This window comes from Pyxicephalus adspersus, chromosome 5 (assembly GCF_032062135.1).
Source record: "Pyxicephalus adspersus chromosome 5, UCB_Pads_2.0, whole genome shotgun sequence".
Taxonomy (NCBI): domain Eukaryota; kingdom Metazoa; phylum Chordata; class Amphibia; order Anura; family Pyxicephalidae; genus Pyxicephalus; species Pyxicephalus adspersus.
Window position 1 is genome coordinate 4,609,493 of NC_092862.1, and position 24,008 is coordinate 4,633,500.

The 24,008-nt window shown below is 43.0% G+C and overlaps 1 protein-coding gene across 1 annotated transcript in view; it reads right to left on the reverse strand.

The window, feature by feature from the left end:
• The window catches only part of NRBP2 (nuclear receptor binding protein 2), a 49,802-nt gene that overhangs the window by 15,635 nt on the left and 10,159 nt on the right, over positions 1-24,008 (reverse strand). Inside the window, exons 4-10 of the mRNA XM_072410593.1 lie at positions 11,396-11,518; positions 8,942-9,043; positions 8,524-8,613; positions 8,165-8,205; positions 7,063-7,157; positions 6,178-6,201; positions 1,031-1,120 (exon numbers count right to left, since the gene is read on the reverse strand). Coding sequence (XP_072266694.1) covers positions 1,031-1,120; positions 6,178-6,201; positions 7,063-7,157; positions 8,165-8,205; positions 8,524-8,613; positions 8,942-9,043; positions 11,396-11,518 — 565 coding nt within the window. The remainder of the gene's footprint in view (positions 1-1,030; positions 1,121-6,177; positions 6,202-7,062; positions 7,158-8,164; positions 8,206-8,523; positions 8,614-8,941; positions 9,044-11,395; positions 11,519-24,008) is intronic.

Here is a 24,008-nt window from a genome sequence, read left to right on the forward strand (position 1 = left end):
CTATATGGAGAAAGCGGCGGTATGCATCGTATATACAGGGGATCCATATGGAGAAAGTGTCGGTATGCATGGTATATACAGGGATGTATATAGAGAAGCGGCAGTATGCATGGCATATACAGGGGATCACTATAGAAAATGCGTCAGTATGCATGGTATATACGAGGACCTATATGGAGAAAGTGGTGGTATGCATGGTATATACAGGGATCTATATGGGGAAAGTGATGGTATGCATAGTATATACGAGGATCTATATGGGGAAAGCGGCGGTATGCATGGTATATACCGGTACGAGGATCTATATGGAGAAGTGGCAGTATGCATAGTATATACAGGGATCTATATGGAGAAAGTGGCAGTATGCATGGTATATACAGGGATCTTTATGAAGAAAGTGGCAGTATGCATGGTATATACAGGGATGTATATAGAGAAGCGGCAGTATGCATGGCATATACAGGGATCTATATGGGAAAAGCCGCAGTATGCATGGTAAATACAGGGATCTATACAGGGAAAGGGGATAAGGGGATCTTTATGGAGAAGTGGCAATATGCATGGTATATACGAGGATCTATACGAGGAAAGCGGCAGCATGCATGGTATATACAAGGATCTATATGGAGAAGTGGCAGTATGCATGGTATATACAGGGATCTATATGGAGAAGTGGCAGTATGCATGGTATATACAGGGATCTATACTATATGGAGAAGTGGCAGTATGCATGGTATATACAGGGATCTATATGGAGAAGTGGCAGTATGCATGGTATATACAGGGATCTATATGGAGAAGCCGCAGTATGCAAAAGTGGCAGTATGCATGGTATTTACAAGGATCTATATGGAGAAGTGGCAGTATGCATGGTATATATAGGGATCTATATGAAGAAAGCGGCGGTATGCATGGTATAAACAGGGATCTATATGGAGAAGTGGCAGTATGCATGGTATTTAGAGGGATGGATATAGAGAAGGCGGCAGTATGCATGGTATTTTTAGCAGTGGTTGTTCTTTTCCCTTACAGCCGTACTCTGGAGGGAAGAAATGAAGAGTTCGATGTTCCTCTCTCTGGCACTTTAGCGGAGTCCGGAGATCGTCCGGCATAGGAAGCTCTGGGAAGATAAATAATTAGACTAAAATAGACATAAATTCCATATTGTTCACAAACATCCAGCTAAGGAATGAAAATAGCATATTTGGTTTTGAATAAATATTGAAAATTGCAAGCCATTCCCAGGCGTAGGGGTAGGAAATGGTCAGATACACCAAAGATTTGATTATTAAATTCTGTCAGACTCTGTGTAGGACGTTGGAAGGTTACCCGAAATACTTGGCGAGTGAAAGGCGCACAGTACGTCATTGTTCTGAGCTGTGTGGGGCTGCAGATCGGCTTCAGCTTTCATGAATTTCCTCCTTTATATAATATCGGTGATCAGGACAATGGCAGGCATTGTGTCAGGATCCCGGCCAGCATCATCTCAGTGCCTCTGTCTCATTTACATGCTTAGCTGTGCTATGCTTCTTAGGAGGCCAGTAAACATACACAGCACTTACATAACAAGGTTTTCAGAGATTTATATAAATAAGTACAGGACAGTTGAATAGTTTAACATAACTGGGCTTTTTTTTTGCCTATCAATTCCAGGGTTTCACTGGTGTGGCTCTCTTCCTCTGGAGCTAAATGCTTTTCCTTAAGCACTGAGTGGCTTTTCAAGAATGGGGTTTCCCCAATATAGGAGCAGAGGGCTCCAAGTATAAAACTTTGGGTTGTTATCTTCTTCCATGATTCACTATCCGAAGATCCAGAGGAAGTGTAAAGCCACTGAAGGCAGTGTTCCTAATCTGCGCACTTGTTTCAGATAACAAGTTTACAAAATCTGGAAGGAAGGATAACATGCACAGAGCTGTGCAATGCAGATTTCCCAACAAGTAGGCCATGGCTGCTTTTATATTTGTATTACGGTTTTAGTTTTCATAAATGTCCTGTCTATATAACTGATGGCTTTCCAGCTGAATCTCTATCACCTTCTTGACTGCCCCTTTCCATCTTGTAACCCTGTGCCAGATATTTTTAAATATTGCGATCTTACTCTGGGTACTCTTATCATTGTGCACTGTTCTTCTGAAGCTATAAGCATGATGTAGATGTGGACACTCTTCTACATAACAAGAATTCAGGTGTTTCCAGTGAAAGGTGCTGGTAATGCTACAATGTACAAAGCCATTATAGAATATTTTGCTTGTTTAACATTGTGGGAAAGGTCTGTTCCAGCATACAATTGCTCCTGTGTACAAAGCCAGATCCATAAACACGATAAACATGATTTGTGTGGAAGAACTTGAAGGTTCTGCACAAAGCCCTGACCTCAACCCTGATGAACACCTTTAGTGAGCCAAGTCATCACTACCTGACTTCACAAATGCGCTTTTTTGCTGAATGCTAGAAATCACTGGGCCCTCAAAGCAAAAAAAATAATAAAACCCTTAGGTACCTAGATACCTTAAAAGAAACATATCCTCCTCCTGAGCAAATTCCCCAAACATTCTCATTCTCCTTACCAACCATGTCCTCCTCTATAATAAGCCCTGGGGAAACGTCTTTCGCCATAGTAACCCCACAGCACACAAGTTCTTCTTTACAACCACCTAACACACATATCCTCCTCCATAGCCACCCCTAGTGAAAATATCCATCTCTTTAGCAACCCTTCCTACCAAACACACATGTTCACCTGAGCCCCATTTATGTCTGTCCAAAGGCCAGACTGCAGTATTACAGGGAAGTCTTCCATTCCAGGCTTCACATACGGCATTCTCTATAACCAAGAAACTAAAGACTTCTCTGCAACAGTGTGCTGGGTGGGCACTTTGGATCTAGATATCTCTATGGGGTCACTGTTATGGTTACTTTGGTGGCCCCATGCCACTGATCGAAGGGTATACATTTCTACAGAGACACTGCTAAATACCAAGACTGGAGGTTGTTGTAGCTGCAAATTTGAAAGAGGGATAGGGGGTGTTTAGGAGGCAAATTCATATTTATTCTAAAGGTTTTACCATGAGTAGTACTAAAACTATAATAGTCGGTAGGTAGACGGAAATGTGACTGTACTGCTCGATTGACGTCTGAAGGATGGCGTTTAGATTTTTCTAAGTGGGACAGGCAGGGTTAGGAGAAGGCCAAGGTTGCCATCCTGACCCAACACATGCATTATTCTTCACAGTCCTGAACAGTAATCCCATAATTGTCTCTGATAAAACCTGGCCAGATGAAAGCAAACTGCAAGCCATGATGCAGAGACAAATATCCAAATATTTACGGACAGATTTAGGAATATCGAGAAGTCAATGCTCATTTTCTGTATTTTAGGTTTACTCCTTTTGTATCCTTTACATATCTCTCTCTATATATATATATTTTCCTCTTTCTGGTCTGTATGTAAATTTTTGATTTCAGTCCCCATTTAGTTGAATACACAGATAAAGCCAATGCCAATCATAACATTTGTCCTAATAGACAACATTATTTCCCCAATCTGTTTGCTTAACCAGATGGATCCCTGGCTCCCCTGAACTTTCTCAGACGGGTCAGAGCTTTGTTCTCATCTTAGCTAATGTTCTTTTAGCACAATTTTCAGTAACACCCCAACATCTTGTAGAAGGCCTTTTCCAAGAGTGGAGGCTGTTATCCAACTCCATATTCATGATCATAGTTTAAAAATAGAATGCCAACAGGTCCATATAGCTGTCCAGGTGTCCACAGGCTTTGGTTATAGTGTATACAAGGTAAAGGACATCATTTTGTGTCATTGCTATGAAATGGTCAATCTTTCTACAGACGCACCCCAATATCTTGTAGAAGGCCTTTCCCAGAAGATTGGAGGATGTTATAGTCAACTTAAAAAATAGTCATTGTGGCTTTTGAATGGGAAGCCAACAAGCCCATACAGGTGTATAGGTCAGGTGTTCCCAGGTTTTTACCATAGTGTATACAGCGTATACAGGAAACACTTGGCATTATCAACTTGAATTGGGCATAGCTTCACAGTCATACCCCAACACCATGTAGAAAGCCTTTCCGAGAGGAATGGGGCTGTTACAGCCAACTCCATATTCATGGCCATTGCTTTTGATTGGGAAACCAACAATTTCAACAGTTCAACGGTTCCAAAGAAACACCCCAACTTCTTGTAGAGAGCAATTCAAGAGGAGGGGAGGCTGGCATAACCAAATCCATAAATATCCAAGGCTTTAGACTAGATGCAGCATGGTGGCACAGAGACTAGCACCTTGGGCTTTGCAGCATTAGGTCCCAGGTTCGAATCTCAGCCAGGACATTATCTGCAGGTTCCCCCTCTGTTTGCGTGGATTTTCTCCAGGTATTCCGGTTTCCTCTCACATCCCAAAAACATGCAGTTAGGTCACTTGGTTCCCCCAAGGAACGAAAAAAAAAAAGACTATGACTATGGTAAGGACATTAGATTGTGAGTCCCTTTAAGGGACAGCTAGTGACACAACTGTGGACTTTGTACAGCTCTGTGTAATATGTCGGCGCTATATAAATATAAATTATAATAATTGAAAAGTCCAACAAGCATATATAGGGTCAGGTGTATATTTTAGGCATAACATAAATACAGGTTTGGTGGACAATTGGCATTAGCACTTTAAAAGCAGCACATTTTTCACAGACAACCCCCAACATCCTGCAAAAAGCCTTTCCAAGAGAGTGGGGGTTGTTACAGACAACTCCATATTAATGGGCATAGCTTTAGATTGGAAGGTCCAACATAAGATGTGACATTCAGGAGTCCACAGGCTTTTGCCCATAAAGTGTACACAGGATGAAGCATTACTATCACCACTTTCTCATTGTCTCAGCAGGGAACAGCTGAACGAGCCTTGTCCGCCTCTCTAATATGCCTTTGCTTGATTTTCTCTTTCATTAGGTGCCCAGATTTGCTGACAATGAGAATAATTCACTTACTGCCAGACCTGTTTGCATTTATTGAGCCTCTGAAAATCACTTGACCCAATTCTCTGAAACTTTCCACTGCTGATGCAGAATTGTGTCCATCAGATAAAGAAGTTGTTTTTTATTATTTATTATGGTAAATTATTCTGACTGCCAGTTGTTTAAAAACTCACTTCATTTATTAAAGTGGAGCTGAAATCATTTATTAAAGTGGAGCTGAAATCAAAAGTATTATATTGTAATGGTACAATACCCTGAAAAATCCACCTGCCTGAAAACAATGTATTTATCTATGCCTGTCCTATGCCTAGGCACTCCTGGTATGTGCTCATAGCTGTAGATCTGCAGTGTGAGAGCATCCAATGTACTGCCGCCTCTTAGGCTGCGTACAAACGTCCAATGGTTCTCGCCTGATAATCGGCTCAGGGTCGATATCGGACGAGAATCACCCTGGCGGATCCACGGTCGATGGACAACAAACGTGCAGCAGGGTGCTGCTCCGTCGCTCTTCCCCTCCCCTCTTCATAGAGCAGAATGGTGCTGTATGTACAACGCTCGTTTCTGCTTCATACATTCCATGGATCTGTGCTTTCTCTACCTATATCATTACTCCAGCAGTCTTTGGATCACCAGCCATCAGGGGGGCAGCATTGGCATTTGGAAGCAAAGCCATGCCTCTACCAAGATGACCGTCTCCATAAAGAGACAGAGATTCTGTCCCTGTGCACATCTCTAGTTATGGGAGAAAGCTCAGCTGCATGAAGATCACATAACAAGAATGCAGTTTAGACATTCCTGCAATATGCCTCTGAACTTTAAAAAGACTGACTACCCCAGGAAGGGTCAACTCCCTTAGCACAGTCTTCTTCCTTCTTTCCCATCCCAGCCCTCTCCTCTTTTGTGCTGTAATACTTTCTTGCTGGTCCAGCTCCTTTACCCCTATTTTCACCCATTTACATAACCTTTTATATAACTGCTGGAGAAGTAGTAAAATGGATCATATAGATTGTGATTTAATTGACGGCCGTGAGTCTGCTGACATCACATCCAGGATGGTGACACCCGGCAGCACTGTTAGGGCCTGTGGATTTCTATATAAGGGAGGCTTTTACAGGAAACCAACATACATAAAATACATTTAATGCACACATAATCCTATTGCTGTTATAGTGACAGGGTCTCTTTACAACTCACCATTTGCAAATATTCGGTGCCAGACTGCATCATGGAGAGGCGACGTCCAGAGCAGGAGAGAAAAGAAGAAAAACATAGATGAGAACAGATCGTAAAACGCTAGTAAAGGTGTGCAGTGAATCTAGGACCCACACATTGAAATATTCTCTGCGCATTCACTCAGATGGAGCCATGACATATCTATGTATTTCTATTACCAGCCAATGCTATACTAGAGTTATCTAATATCCCTTTAAAACACCAAAAGCACAGAAAAATACCCAGATCTGCCAAATATGTACCCAGCTCCTAAGCTCTGTTGGACTGACAACATACAGAATTTCTGTGGAGTGTTGTCAGCAACATTGTCACTTAAAGTGGACCTGTCATGACGTCATAACATACAGCAACATTTTTATTTTTCAGGAGACCTCCACATTTTATCATTAAGAAGCCGTTCTGAGATTTCACTTCATTGCCTTTACATTGCAACTCCCAAGATCGTCCAAGTTCTGTGTGACCTAAAGTGGACCTGGTCGAGGCCGCTGGCAGTACACACATCATCACATGACCAGTCCCAGTTTTGGGGAATTTCATTACCCTTTTCAGCTGGAGCTGTATACATACTATTTACAGTATTTTAGATAATTAAATCTCAGTTTTAAAGAAGGGGTCTCCATAGAGCTATCATTGCCATTGATAATGAGAACAGTATTTCGGCTTCTCCAGGGGCCCCATTGGCCCCACTCTGCATAAACACAGCAAGAAAACTCTGCAAATTGCAGGAAATCCATTTATAGATTTGCATAGCCTATTATTAATAATGATTTCTATCATCCTCTTTCTTCCTTGGATTTATCACCCCCTCCCCCAGGTACATATATACCCCTCCTAGATATCTCATACCTGAGCCAATCTTGATGAGCCCATTGTGCTGGATGAAGATGGTGTCGTTGGTCAGGTTGCCATGTATGATGACGGGGTCACAAGAGTGCAGGTAACTGAAATAAAAAAAATGTACCCCCAGGTGGCAGGTAAGTGGCTTAACTATGCCCTGGTTGTCCTATAATGATAATAAACAGTATTTATGTAGTGCCAACATATTACACAGCGCTGTACATTAAATTTGGGTTGAAAATGACAGACAGATATAGACAGTGACTCAGGCAGAGGAGGGGACCCTGCCCCGAAGAGCTTACAATCCTATGACCTTTAGGATTGCTACCAAGAAAAAAATACTAATGATTATCGGGGCTGGTGATGGAACTAACATACGTTTTCCATTCAGAAATCAAATATTCCTAACTGGGGATTTCTAAAAGTCCATGAGCTCCAGACTCCAGAGGACAGAACTAGCAAGAATGGAATAGGAAGCGAAGGAAGTGAACCATGGGCATGATAAGGGTTCTCTAATCAGGAATGGGTCTAAAATGTTGCAGTTTTATTGGGTGTTGGGTGTGACAGGCCTACAGGGATTCATTTCTAGTATTATAGGTCTCTAAGCACACATAGAGCTGGTTTGACAGTTCATAGGCATTATGGAAATACCTGTACAACAAATGGGCAATTGGTAAGATATGGAGCAACAAATGGGCATTCGCTACAATGCATGGCAAGAAATGGACAATTGTCACAACTTGAAGATAAGAAATAAGCAATTGTTACAATAAATGGGCAATGACAATGTAAGTGGCAAAAATGAATCCCGGTCTGCCCACCCCTGCAATCTCTACTGCAGGTTCTTGGTCCTATTGGCCCAGATCTCCTCATCCATCAGAAGGATCCACGCTCCGCACCTTCTCCCAGCTCTCTCCTCTTTATGGCACCAGTTCATCATTTTATGCATTGCATAGTGAAGGTGATGGCACAATTGGAAAGGACACTTCCAACCACCCAGCGTCCTGGTTATAAGAGTCTCCATCCGAAATCCAAAGTTCCCCTGTATAAGAACTACCACCTTCCATCACACCATACTCAACCTCACCGCCATCTTCTTCCACTGACTTACCTTAACGCAGACAGAATCTGGGTGCACCATCTTTTCCAAGCCTGGAAAACACATCACAGAGTCAGACTGAGGGTGGAATTTTTCATAGCGCACCCACTGTGCCCACAGGGGCTCCCAAATGTGGCTCAGTACAAATTTAGACAACAGAGAGAAATTCTTTGGTGCTGAGCTGGGGAGCCCCGTTATGTGCACTTCCTATAGGTAACATTATTTGGGGTATTTCTTAGTTCTCTCTGCTTTTGCAAATGAACACCCCACATGGCTACATATAGTACATGCAGACCGGGTCAGTAGAATAAAGATGGGCAGAAACCTGCTAACTATTACCCTCCAAGTTCTGGGACAGGAGGGACACTTACCCTTGCGTTCATTGTTTTACGATTCTTTTTAGTTTTCTTTAGAAATTGCCGGAGACTCCCAGAGGAAACGTACTCTGTAATGAACACTATCTGTGGGAGAAAGCATGAAATCAATACACCATAGGAGGGAATGTCAGGGTTACATGGCTGTTAGCATGTGACACACAGACACATTGGGCCTGATTTATTAAAGCTCTCCAAGGCTGGAGAGAATATACTTTCATCAGTGAAACTGAGTAATCCAGCAAACCTGAAATGGATTCCTTCAAAGTCGTTTGCTATTTGCTATTTTTAAAAACCTGGACCAGATCCATTACAGGTTTGCTGGATCACCCAGCTTCACTGATGAAATTGTATCCTCTCCAGCCATGGAGAGCCACTGTCACAAAGGGGAGACACAAATGTCATATCTACTCACCCGTGCAGAGGATTCCTTTACATCCAACCAATATTTGTGGAATTTTACTACATTGGGGTGATCGACGACCATCAGATTCTGGAACATGGTGCGGATCTTGTCCTGTATGGGGATAAAGAAAGCAGAATATACTGAACACTGAGTGCAGATAGAAAAATAAACCAAAGCATGTAGAATGAGTGAATGTGTTAGAATCAACAGGTTTATGGGATGGGTAACTTTTGGGGTGTAAGGTTGGGTACACACGTTCAATGGTTCTCGCCCAATAATCAGTTCAGGGCTGATATCTGACGAGAATCTGGCGTGAGTACAGCGCTCGTCATCCATCATCCGAACAACCATCCTGGCGGAGTAAACAGGTGATGGAGGATGATGACGAACAATCGTAATGGAAGCGAGGGGTAGAGAGCACAGTGGGGTGCTGCTCCATCGTTCTCCCCCTCCCCTCCCCATAGTGCAGAATGGTGCTGTATGTATAGCGCTCGTTCATGCATCGTGCAGTCGTTAGTCATTGGAAAGGATTGTGAAAGATCATTTCCAACGACAATTATTGCACATGTGTACATAGCCTAACTATAACCCCTGCAATTAAAGGGGCCCAAGAATGGGAGGGGCTGACACTTGTTGCCCCTTTTTAGGGGCTTATCGCTGACTGTGCCTTTGCTGCTTTGATTGTTAGCTCAGCACAGGGGAGGGAGGAAAATTGTGACCTGCTGCATCAGATTTAACCTCTCTGGAGCTGGAACACAGGGTTGGGAGCCAGAGGAAGCCGCGGCTGGTGGTCTAGGAAGAGGAGGCTTTATCCCATTAGATGGTGGAGAGGGATCAGAGGGCAACAAAGCAAAACATGGGAGATAAGCAGATGGGGGTTGAGGTTTCCAGAGAAATATCAGGTAGGTGTGTTAATGTTTGTTTAGTGAATGTGTATTAGTGTGTGCAGGGGTGTAACTATCACTGCGGGGTCACATTGGGGTCTGCAGGTTGCAGCATTGTCACTCCTCTGTGAGCATCCGCTTTTTTTCTTCCTAGGGATTGGGTGGCCCCATTCATATTTTGCTGGGGCCCTCTGAATTTTAGTTCCATCCTTGCTCAATCTATTCTATGTATTACAAATAAAATATTTCAGCGGTACAATTTTCACTCAAATGTCTAAAACAAGTACAAAAATCTGAACTGTTAATGTTATAGCTAAAAGAAGGTTTGTTCATGAAAATATGTGATATCAGAAATAATATTTAGAGGGGATGGGGGGTATCAGGTACTCATGGAGAAAGAGTTCAGGACAAGTCTTAAATACTTGGGTGGGGGTCTTAGGTCTTCATTCTAGCAGGGGCATCTCAGGTGCTAATGTGCAGAAATTGGGGACAGGTCCTAGGTTCCAATTTGATAAGATGATCAGATCAATAAGGAAAAATCAAAATCCTACTGATCAGGTGTGGATAGATTGTATATATTGAAAAATAACATATAAAAGTACAAAAATATGTTGTGTGTACAAATGATTGAAAAGATCCAGTTGGAATTTGGATCACTTTCTATCTCAGAAAGTAATCAGAGGGGCAGATGTTTAAACGTTTTAACTGAATTAGTTGGAAAATTGTTAAAAATTAATTTAGCACAACATTGGAATTAGATATAATGATGTACACTAGACCTTGTATCTCATGGAAGGGAATAAGGCTGATCCTAGGTGCTAAAGTTGGAGATAAAAGTCACGCGGGTTGAGAAAGGGTCCAACACCCTTGGAGCAGATGTTAGGGGCAGTCTTGGGTGGCATTTAATAAGGAAGCACCTGGGGGACAGATGCCTACAGAGGAGGAGTTGGGGTGATCCCAAGTGCTCATGAAGAAGGAGTCAGGGTGGTCTCAGGTTCCCATGGAGGAGGCACTGAGGGGTAAATCACACGTGTCTATAGAGAAGGCACTGACACATGAATCACCAGTGCTTATAGAGGACTGACCTCACTATTACCATCACCGTTTTCCATGGAGTTAACCAAGATGCTGTTTTGAAAATATTTTAGCTGACACTTTTAAGTATTTGGGGGTAAATTAATAAATTGTTTGGGGTAAATGATTTGTGTGCAGGACCCTGTTTGAACACGATTTGTACTAAAGGTATGAAATTTTGGGGGCAAGTTTCTATCTGATTATGGGGCGATATTTTTGGATCCTCTTATAACTCTTAAGCTGTTGGGAGAAGGTTGCTTTGGTTGCTCTATAATTTAGGGTTCTAAAGAGTTCTAAACTATTGGGGTGAAGGCAAGAATTCACCTACAACTCAGGACACAATTCTAGACTGTATTCAAGGATGTGGACCCTCCTGTATTTCAGAGATGGGTGATGTTTATGGATTCTTCTGTAATAGGCAGAGTTCTAGATCATTTACATTACAGTATATAGATCATCCTTTAAGTTGTTGGGGTGCTTTGGACTGTTTTTCCCGTTTTCATACCTCATGAGCCTTGAAGATTCTTTTATCGGTGAAATTTAGTTCATTCCATACCACTTCCACCCCTTCCTCAGTGTCCATCGCCAGGAATGTGCTCTCTATGCCCGGCATGTTGCCTTGATTCACCTGCAGACAACAACAAGAGTTAGAGTTCATGCAGATCAATTCACATTTTCTTCAGCTGTAAATTAGAAAATGAATTAGAGTGAAGAATTAGAATTAGTTGAATAGTTGATTAGAATTGGACGTAGAGTGTACTGGAGCAATGATTAGAAAAGTAGAGGAGGACATATAAATAAAGAGGTACGGGGCTGCACTTAGATGTACAGTATGGAATAAAAAATTTTTATATTTTTGTTTTTTTATGCATTTTTAGGACAGAAGAGATTCTGCTGCCTCTTCTGTCTTTATTGCCTCTCCTTGCATTTCAGCATTTTAATTTTGTACAATTTTGCTTCGGGATAAAGTAGCGGTAAATCCTGATCTGGATAATGAAGGCGGCTAAAAACCTGAACCTGAAGATAAAAACACTGATGATGGAGGGATGAAGGAGCCATTGGAAAAGGGCAGTTTTCCAAAATGGGCAAATATGCAGGGCATACACTGTACTTGGACATTACAGAGAAACCCTCCAATGGGGGGGGGGGGGGGTAATCTAAAATTTCCCCTTATAAAAGTTCCCCTTGAAGCTCCTTAAAGTAAACATAAACCCTAACTGAATGACCAAAGTTTCCCTGTGTCAGCAGTACCAACCTCCAACGTCTTTCAGTCACTTTCTGTCTGTATGCATGCACTTTAGCCCTCCAAAAACTTTCTCTGGACAGATTTTTAATGGTGACAATGGTGGACCATGTCTGTGCTGTCTGTGGTGGCACAACCACATGTAGCTCATAAGAGGGACAACACAGAAATATTTTTGGGGAACAGGGATCGAGCATTGTCCCCAAGAAGCACCCAAACAAGTTCTCTTTTGGGGTGTTTACTAAGTATTAGTTATTTTATTATCTCAACACATTGGTTTCACCATTCCTGAGCCGAGTTCCCAGGTCTGTCTTTACTTAAAAGTTCAATATAATTATAATACACTTATCATACACCTGCAGTATTTTTTGTTCATTAGGGCCCTTTCAAACTCACATTGTCTGACAGCTCCGGGGCACAAAAGTGCTGTGGAGCAAGGAGAGGCAAACTGCGCATATATTTGCATACATCTTCTAGCAACAACCAAACTATAAAAGCAACATGTGACTTTTTGGAATATATGCTGCAGACACTTGCCAAAAAGGGACCACAGGAGAGCTTGGGAGCGAATTGATGCAGCTCATCATGGGTCTGAAATGGCCGAAAGTGTCCCCAAAACACCAGAAGTCCATTCCAGTGTCCTTTAAAGATAACCATAAAGATGCTGAACCATGTATTAGATGAAAGGAGTTAATGCTGACACTTGCTGGATGTTATTAGCATACATGACACATTGTCCATGCCACTGTAAGCATCCAACCAATGTCACTCCAGGGGTTCTACTGGGCCGGGGTAATTACTGCCACATTGGTTAACGTTGAGAATTAGCACTCACGGCACTCATTTTGCTATTGACCTGATTTGAATGTCCCTGGGTACCAAGGCTGAGGAGTTCTATGAAGCGATTTTCTTTTTTATCTTATCCACATCAATATTTTATCTAAGAGTAAAAGCAATAAATCATTTGTTGGGAATGACGCTGGAATGTCCTAAAGGCTCAGAAATGGATCACGAGGAACCGATAAGGACAGTTCACTCAGTTCATCCAGTGGGAGTCATGGCGGAAGTTCTTGACTCCCTCAGGGTACGTTGGTTCTTTTTGTGATGTCCTTAGCAGGTTACAGGAGGCAGAAGAACTGCCCCTGAATGCCTGGCGGTGACATCCATGTCAGGTACTGACTTCACAGGATAAAAATAAACCGTGTGTGTGACCTGGGGCCATGGAGTCGCCGAGCCTGACAACTGGAGCAGAAGAGATGTGAGCAGCACAGGAAACCAATGTGCCTGGAATGTATTGGTCTGGAACTAAATGTGTGCAATACAATCAGATGGTGAACAAGATGGCGGTATAACATGGGAATAATCCCGACACGACAAAAGATGGCACCTTACAGGACAGGAAAGAGCTGCAGAAGCAAATGTGAGAAGCTGGAGATTATGGATTAACATTTACATATGGTGAATGAAATATAGAAATTTACAGTAGGTCATTTTGCAAATCTTAATCTCTACAAACAGAAAAAGCAAATATTCCTGAACTGATCAACTGCAAAGTGGAGTAAGAAAACAGCAGGGAAGATGGGAGCCTTTCGTAATGGACACAGAAGGCGTACAGCTCTGGCAACACAGCACAGGAATGGTGGGCACAGCAAGTGTACAGACCCAGGAACTAATGGGCATGGCAGGTGTACCCATCTGGGAACTCGGCACAGGGATGATGGGGATCCTCATAATGGGCATGGCAGGTGTACTGACCTGGACACTTGCATGGTGGGAGCCCCTTGTAATAGGCACAGAAGGTGTACAGCTCTGGCAATGCAGCACAGGAATGGTGGGTACAGCAGGTGTACTGACATGGAAACCCAGCACAGGGATATTGGGGCCTCTCATAATGGGCACAACGGATGTACCGACCTGGGAACTCAGCACATAGATAGTGGAAGCCCATCATAATGGGCATAGAAGGTGTACAGCTCTGGCAATGCAGCACGAGAATGGTGGGTACAGCTTGAGTCAGACCCAGGAACTCAACACAGGGATGATGGGGACCCTCATAATGGACACAGCAGGTGTACTGACCTAGGAACTCAGCACAAGGAAAATAGGGGCCCTCATATTGGGCACAGCAGATGTACCGACCTAAGAACTCAGCACAAGGATAATGGGGGCCCTCATAATGGGCACAGCAAATGTACTGACCTGGGAACTCAGCACATGAATGGTGGACGTCCCCTGATAATGGGCACAAGAGATGTAAAGATTTAGGAACTCAGCACAGAGATGATGGGGGCCCTCATAATGGGCACAGCAGGTGTACAGACCCAGGAACTCAGGGCATAGATAGTGGAAGCCCAAATAGTAGGAACAGAAGGTGTACCAACCTGGGAACTTGGCACAAATATGGTAAAATCCTTTAAATTGGGCACAGAAGGCGTACAGTACAGGAACTCAACACGGGCATGATGGAGACCCTCATAATGGACCCAGCAGCTACACAGACCTGGAATCTGAGATCTCACCAATAGAGCCCTCAGGAGACTGATGACACTATAAGGACATTTTACCCCAACCAAACACTAAAATATGAATTTTGGGTAAAATGAGCCTTAAAACCCCTTTAAATCATTTTAGGGTCTCATTCAAACTGAATTCTATCCCAGGGCCACTTTTTTGAGCACAATCCAGTGTCACCCCGTCATCATACCAACATAAATACAAAGCTGTATCACTGCAACAAACTGGCATTTTGGAATACCCAAAAAAAATCTGTGTTGCTATAGCAACCAAAGATTTCTGAAGTATGATAGCACATGAATGCTATAAATAAAAGTGAAAATGACAGAAAAATCCTGCAGACCAGACTAAGAGCACAGAAATCAGAAGATTGTAAACCATTGCATTTTTGTATACATATGTTATATATTATTTGATATTGTTTTATATATAGATATATAATAATTTATTTATCAAGATGTGCAAATTGAATGTGTATTCTCTATTGCATTCACCTGTATTGTGTGAGGTGTCCAAGTGTCACCTTCTGCATTCAACTTATGGGGGGGACCCGCATTTGGTTGGTGCTGATATATATAAAGGAGATTGTACAATCATATTGCAGAAAGTGTGGCCAGTGCAGGACAGCTAGCCGTGGATGGGGGGTGGAAGGACTGGAGCCCACGGCTGGGTATCTGGGACTTAGTCAGTGAAATGTCCATGTGTGACCTATATAACGGAATGAGGATTGGGAAAGAGGCATGCTGGGATCCGAGCCATTTCTGTGTTTCTTACATTGATGAAAAATATGGAAAATCCTATTAATAATGAAGGATTACATACAGCATAATGGCACCCTTGCATTCATGTCAGAAAATGCACCATGTTGCAATTAAAATGCTTTCGTATTGTTATGTTTATTTCTTTTGATGGCACCAGAAGAACACAAAAAACAGAAAATGTTAAAAATGGCCTGGACAAAAACATTGGCACCCTCAGCTTGGTACTCACTGTTTGGAAGAAATAAACATGACAATACCAAAACAATTGTAATTGCAACAATTTTCTGCGAGAAGTGGTACATTTTCTGACATAAATGCACGGGTTTCTAAGTTTTTGGCAGTGACTGATATATATGAATGTGTTTGTTCATCTAAAGTCCTTACAGAAGTCAGATTTTTAATGCTAGAAATCTTTGTGATCATTTCCAATGACAGATGAACAAACATCTGCTGCACACATAGCACAATTTGTCTTCTATAGAGATGAGAGGGGAGAGGATGAGAGAGCACAACGATCATCTCTGCTCGGTCGTTCATTGATCTACAATGTCGGGGACAGCTGTGCATACGCTAGAATTACACCTGAGATTATCACAATTGTTCATCTCAGGTGACGATCATCTAGTTTATGTACATAGCCTGAGGCTAGCTATACACCTGTGCATTGGGGTGAAATGCAATGCTCAGTAATGAACAGGGGGACATAGCTGTAGCTGGAAACAATCTTTTGTGATAGTTTTGGGTGACGGGAGAATGAACAAGTGCTGTTCTATGGGGAGGATGAGTGGAACAACAGCGGTTGTTCCCAGTTGGCCCTTTAACAATGTGATTTGAGGATGTGCCAGGGGTACCACTGATCCACTGCTGCAGAGGTGCCAGTGCTGGTTCCTCTGTTCTCTTGTTCTCACCAACTTATGGTCTGGATACATAAGGGCCTTCCTACTGAAAGTCCATAGAACGTGTCCACCAAGCTAGGTAGAAACCACCATTATGTAGACAGGACTAGGGGGCACGTGACTGTGGCTTTATTTGATTAAAATTAGGTAAAGTCACTAGGGTTGGAAGAGTGGTGTTTGAGACAAGGTGGGGGGGGGGGGGCTTTTCCGAGTTATCCCAGTAATAGTGGTGTTCTCAAGAGCCTAAGGAAAGAACACGGTGGTGTTTGAGACAAGGGGGGGGGGGGGGGTTCAGACAGAGGTGGTAAACTGCAGAACAATAGACCTTTTCAGGCCTGAACTCTCTTGCAACTCTATGTGCAATGATTCATCTTTGCCGATTTCTGTGTTACATCTGCATGGCTGGGTTCATGGTATAATGTCACCAATACTGCAGACCCCTCTCTGCACCTCCAGGGGTTGTCTGACTTTGTGGTGGTCCAATGAATGAGATAATGGCTCCATTACATTGCCCAATTGGGTGATGCCAAATACAAGGCTCATTCACCCCTGCTTACCCTGTAGGCCTAGGGCTACTTATGAGAAAGGGGGATTCTGAAACAACTGTTCAACTTGTGTAGAACTGAAGAGCACCTTTATTACTCTTATGCTGCAAAAAAATGGAGCAATGTGTGGGAAATAGCAAGTTGGTATTAAAATGTTTAATTGTTCATATAATCTTCCCTATAGTAATGTCATTAGTTTTCTAATGAGTGATATTTAAGTGATTGGTGGAGTTGGGTGGGAAGAGTCACCTGCTGGTTTCTTTTATCTCTTGGAGACTCCAGTGGCCCCTGGTAAAACCCCCTTTTCCTCCCTCACTGCACACTGTACCTGTGATCAACAGCTCTGCTAAAAAAAGATTTTAAAGCCCCCCTTATAATCATTTTATTTTGCTTTCATGGGAGTTGGACTAAAAGGGACAGTAAAGGGTGCAAACAGGGGCCCAGGCATGGCTGCAGACCCCATTACTGTACCATTGCCTAGAATACAATTCCCCAACATAATCCCATCAATTCAAGGAAGCTCTACAGTGTAACCAGCTAATCGGAGAAACCTACTGTCCTACATGGAGAAGCCTCTTTTATGGCCAGCTTACAGCCTCCATTAGGTCATCATTGAACGAGAATAGGCCACACTCAGGAATAGGTATCCCAACATTTCCCAAGTTAGGGCAAATTAATTCCTCACACCTAGTTACCAAATCCAGAGTACTCATTACAGAGCAAGACTTTATCTCTGCATGGATCATCATAACATCAACCAATTTAATGTTTAACTAAGAAGTCCCTGACCTGGGGCCCCAGGAGACATGTCTCTGTAATAAATCTTCTCTGCTTATGATATTGTTCACACACAGCAGACAGCATATGGGCGAAACTATAAAATATTTCAGACAATTTTCTTTGAATGAAATCTGTTTGTGATACATTGTGAAATCTTTATTAATAATGTCGGACAATTGTATAGCCTAGGGCTCTGTTTCTCAGAACTTTACCAGGGCTAGTTCTAGGCAAAGACAATGCTGCCAGCACCTTGAGAGCTACTCACTGGAGAAAGCACTAAAGAGAGAGAAAAATAAACAAAGACTGTATTCATAGAGTGAGCAATATTGCATGAAATCATTGTGTATAAATATTATGCAAGAATTTCAAAGTGTCCTCTTTATATCCACTTGTCTACATTCTACACAAGGACCCACCGAGTATCTCCCAAACTGTAGACGCCAACTTTTTTTCTACAGTGGTGGAGTTCCCGTAGACATATCATCTGTTCCTCTACAGAACGGCTTTTCCTTTTGTAAGGTATTTGGGTCCTTTGTATCACCACTTATACATGACATTAAAGGAATTTACATGTACATATCGATCTCTTGTATGAGTGGAAGTCTACAAAGTACTAAGCAAATTGTAGAAGAAGACGGGTCTAAAGGTGGAAGGTGGGCCTGTGGTCAGAACAATAAAGTCAGGTCTAGGGGCAGGAAATGAAACAAGGGATTACAAGTGGAGGTTGAATTCAAGTCTATGGACATTATGGGTTGGGTCTATGAGTGGGGTAGGAAATGTAGGTCCGTTGGTGAGAAGATGGACAGGGGAAGAAATGTGGATGTATGGGCCAGAGGATGGAAGGTGGGACGATGGGTAGGATAAGAAAGGTGGATATATGAATGAGAAGATAAAAAGCGGGGTTATGATTGGGAAAAAAAGGTGGATATGTTGGTGAGAAGATGGAAAGTGGGACTATGGGGGTGGTTGGATCTGTTGGTTGGAAAGATGGAAGGTGGGATTATATGTGGGGGAAGAAAAGTGGATCTGTTAGTGAGAAGATGGAAGGTCGAGCTATGAATGAGAAGATAGAAAGTGGGGCAATGGGTGAGTAAAGAAAAGATGGATCTGTTTATATATGGGGGAAGAAAGAAGATCTCTGGATGAAAAGATGGAAGGTGGGACTATGGGTGTGGCAAGATTAGTGGATCTGTTGGTGAGAAGATGGAAGGTAGGAATATGGATGTGGGAAGACTGGTGGATTTATTAGTGAGAAGATGGAAGGTTGGACTATAGGTGTCGGAAGACTGGTGGATCTGTTGGTGATAAGATGGAAGGTGGGACTATGGGTGTGGGAAGATTAGTGGATCTGTTGGTGAGAAGATGGAAGGTGGGAATATGGATGTGGGAAGACTGGTGGATTTATTAGTGAGAAGATGGAAGGTTGGACTATAGGTGTCGGAAGACTGGTGGATCTGTTGGTGATAAGATGGAAGGTGGGACTAGGGTGCGGGAAGACTGGTGGATTTAATAGTGAGAAGATGGAAGGTTGGACTATAGGTGTCGGAAGACTGGTGGATCTGTTGGTGAGAAGATGGAAGGTGGGACTATGGGTGCGGGAAGACTGGTGGATCTGTGGATGGGTCCCTTTACTAGAAGGGACACCTAGCTGTGACCTTTATGTGTGCAAATCTCCAATTACTTTAATTTTCTATAGAATCTCCTGTGGAAGAGATGGGGAGTTAGAGGACACACATGGGACTTCTGACTGCAAACATTGCTTGTAGATATATCATAGATTCCCAGAATAGTCAGCACAGTATATGTCTGCCCCGAGACCCCAACCACCACACCATTCATAGAATTCAGGAAGCATTGTGCCCAGAGATGTCAGACCTGGACAAATCTGATGCCAGAGACTGGAAGCACAAACGAATATGGAAGAGAACTGAAGTAACAAACTAAAAGCTAAGTATATGGCATTGTAGATTTAATTTATAGCCAGGACATGGAGGCCAGCACATGGAGGCCAGGACAGGGCATGGAGTTTGAATGTTCTTCCCGTGTTTGTGTAAGTTTCCTCTGGGCGCTTTGGCTTCCTCCCACAGATCAAAAACAAGCTGGCAGGGTATTTGGCTGCCCCCCAGGACTTTGGTAGGGACTTTGGACTCTGACTGTGATTGGGACATTAGATTGTGAGCTCCACTGAGAGACAGTTAGTGACACGACTATGGACTATGTACAGGGCAGCGGTATATGACGGCGATAAATATATATATAAGTGATTGCAGGAAAAGCTGCATTTTTAAAATGCAGAATATTGCACATATAGGTTGCCCCCTGCACATGCTGTTCCTGGCGTTATTTCACAGGAAAGAGCACAATGGTGCCCAGGTCCCCTTAGGAATGGAGAATTTACATCCAAGTGTTTTTCATTTCCTGTTTATATTGAGCAGCTTGAGCTTTCCTTGTGTTGGAATTTTATTATCTGTTTGAAATGTGAAAAAACCTTCATTAATATTTTATTTGTAGAGGATAACGGCACATGGAGGATCTGGCTGCCATCCACAGGTGTCACACCTGCTTGGCGCAGCATATGTTATTGGCCAGGTGGGGTCACTTGGCATGGCGGCACAGGGGTTCTGGGTTCAATACCCATCAGGGACCCCCATCTGCATGGAGTTTGTTTGCTTTAGAACCATCTGCCATCCTTGGATAAGAAACTGCTCCAGTTGCCGCGCCGGCACTGGTGCATTATTATATTTGTAGCAGCTGATGGTGAATCTCACCTGCAGTGCACCTCTGATTATTCTCTGCTTGAGGTGAATAAACGAAGCGGGAAAATCACAGCTCAGACACATTCATGTGATTATTTCTGGCCGCTGTATATCTTCTATTATCTCAGAGGCTCAGCTCAGTCATGATTTATCGATTTTACAAACCCAGGCAAAGAACAAACAGCGACACTGGAAATTCCTGCCTGCAATTATTGCTGAAATTTCAGGATTTATCAAACCTCAACAAGTTCTATACATTTTCAGGGCCTCAATATGCAGGCAAAACACAAATGCTTCCCTGGCCATGCGTGTTCACCCTGATATCATTTTAATTGCTGGTCAGGGAGGTGCAAAATAAGGGAAGCATTAGGCGCGGTTCATATGGCATGCTGAAGTGGCCTCTCAGGCAATATTATTGTCATTTTAGCATGCCGTAAGTGTAAATAGTGCTAATGTGAGCTGATGTGATAAATAAGATCGTGAGAGTCAGAAAAAAATCAGCTTCACCTGGACTGCACTGGATACACCCAGAGAGCTCTGCAATCATTATTTAGCTGCAGGGAAATAACATCCAGCTTCACCCCCGACCGGAGGTGTCATACAACCATGTGGGTGTTTACCTAACTGCTTGTGTCTGGTTCCACATGGAAAGACATCCCATCCAACAGTGATATTTGGTTTCAGATGAAGCCAGCTGGGATGAATCAGCTGCAGGCGTCCCTTGCATTCTGGGTTTTGCAACAGTGACCCCCCCCACCCCCACCTTCAAAATCCCAGTCTGTGTTCTTGCTCACCTGGAAAACTTAGACCAAGTCGGATCCATACTTGAAATTTATTGAAAAAGTTAAGAAAGTTTACTACTTCATCCATAACTAACAAAAACAAATCCCTTTACACACTTTAGGATTGACAAGACTAATTTCTATCTATCTTTGCAGGCTGTGTGTTGTTCATCTTCTCACATCACAAGTTTGTCTGACACTAAATATTACACTATGCAGTCTCTAATGGATTGAAACAAACACAATGCCCCTGGTAGTCAGGCACCATGTGATCATTGCCTAGGCTGTGTGTCACATGATGGGTGTACAGGAATAATGTCTATGTATTGCATGTATTGAAAATGATGATGTGAGGTGAAAACGCGGGCGGGCGAGATGTAGTTTATTTTTGGAATTCTTAGGGGGGGGCAAAAAAAAAAGGACCTTAAGGGCCAGATTTGGCCCGCGGGCCAGAGTTTGAAACCCCTGTTCAAAGGGAACCTTGGCAGCCTGCTGTGTCAGAAACTATTATTTCTCATCCAGTGACTCCATTATTGTGATCTGGATTGATGCGGAGTCACCGGCGTCCCAGGGTGGAGCGGGTTGGGACAGCGATGTAGATATTGATTTTGTGCAGCAGAACATCTCCTGTACACACAGAGGCGCTGAGATCTTTCATCACCGTATAAATTATTATAAATCTCTGCCAGGTCACAGATTGCACAACCAGCTGAACTGAACAGGGGACAAAATCTGATCCAGTGACATCTGAATGTGGTGGGGGAGGCAAGAAAATATTAGGGTATGATGGGGGCATATCAGGGAATATTATAAATGTTCAGCCATCACCTGGGGTCACCATCTACTTCCAGGGCAAAGATGGAAATGGAAATCCTGATGTCTGTGCAACCTTTCAGCTACAATGTTGCAATCTTATCACTTAGACCAGGGCTGTAAAACTCAAATACACAGAGGGCCAAAATTAAAAACTTAGACAAAGTCGCGGGCCAACCTTGAAATTTATTGAAAAAATTGAGGAAAATTTTCCTTCTCATTAGCTTTAAACCCTTTTCATACAGAAACAAAGAGGTTTTGCTTCACATTCAATCTGGAACAAGCTTCTAATAGAGAAAGGTATAAGAATTTTTTTTAAATTTTATTTAAGAAAAAATTCTTATGCCCCTTTCTCTATTTGTAGCCTTCTGAGTTAAATTTCAATGGTAACCTTTTTGCACAGGCTAACAATAATAATAACAATATTCTTCTATGAAAATCCAACCATTCAAGTCCATGCCTTGGAGTAGCAAGGAAAAGCTGAGGGGGAGCGCTGGAAATGCCAGACACGGCCAATGCGGAGCTAAATCTTATGAGTGGCCCGCCGCTGGAACTCCTTCTTCATTGCAATAGCTCCATTACTAAAATTCCGGGCATTATTTGCGTCTATAAAGTCTAATGCGGGGCCACGCATAGGCAGGGAGCCCGCTGGTCTATGGACGCGAGTGATGCCGGGAATTGTAGTAGCGGCACTATTTCAATGCAGCGGTGGGCCAGCTGCAGTTCATATTTAGGATTACTTTGGGGGCCAAAAAAAAAGACGTTGGAAGCCACATTTGGCCCCTGGGCCTGGAGTTTGACACCCCTGACTTAGAGAAAGGAAACTGAGAAAATGCTTCCTCCTGGCTGCAGAAGACATTATCCCAGCCTAGGCACAGTCGCTGACTGTAGATCAATGATGACTTTAAAGTGAAGCTTTTCAGTGAAATAACTCTTTTGCTGCATACGGTGTCATGTCAGGGCATTTCTTCCTGCAGGCTTGTACAGACAGGTGCACTATAAGTGCGAGGAAGGTGAATGTAACGCTCCGTCCAGATGGTGTTATATCACTACAAGGTGGAGATTGCCAAACTGTCCTCACCAGCAGCAGGTCATGTTTCCTGGATATCCAGCCAGGTGTGGAAATGGCATTCATTAAACCCTGGCAGGCCCAAGTATGAATATGTGAAGTAACTCATGCGGGGAGGGGGAATAAAAAAAATTACATTTATAATATCTCTGTACAGAGTAATAAAATATTATTAGTCCTCCTAGGACAGATCACAGCATTCATCACCGGTCCTGCAATACAGAGATGATTGTACAATGCAGAGGATATCACTGGTATATCAGACACAGATTGGGGATCATATAATAATATCAAATCTGAGTGCAAAGTGACCAGTGTTAGATGCCCCCAGGGCCACCATTAGAAACTTCGGGGCCCCTTACGAGGTAACTACTTGGGTGTTCCTCCTCTATGTTTAAAAGTTCCAGCATTGCAACAGTCAAGCTCTTCTGTTCAGGGCCCAATACAGAAATGCCCCTTGTCCCCCCTGATGCCAGCTCTGCCCCCCATAATACATACATTGATCCCTATAGCATCCTACATTGGTCTCCATTGCATTTTTTCATTGGTCCCCATTGCATCTTCTACATTGGTCCCTATTGGATCCTCTACATTGGATCCCATTGGATCCTCTACGTTGGTTCCCATTGCATCTTCTACATTGTTCCCCACTGCATCCTCTACATTGATCCTCATTGCATCCTCTACATTGATCCCCATTGCATCTTCTACATTGATCCCCATTGCATCCTCTACATTAATCCCCATTGCATCTTCTACATTGATCCCCATTGCATCCTCTACATTGATCCCCACTGCATCCTCTACATTGTTCCCCATTGCATCCTCTACATCCCCATTGCATTCTCTGTCTCTATTGCATCTTTTACATTGATTCCCATTGCATCCTCTACATTGATCCCCACTGCATCCTCTACATCCCCATTGCATTCTCTACATTGATCCCCATTGCATCTTCT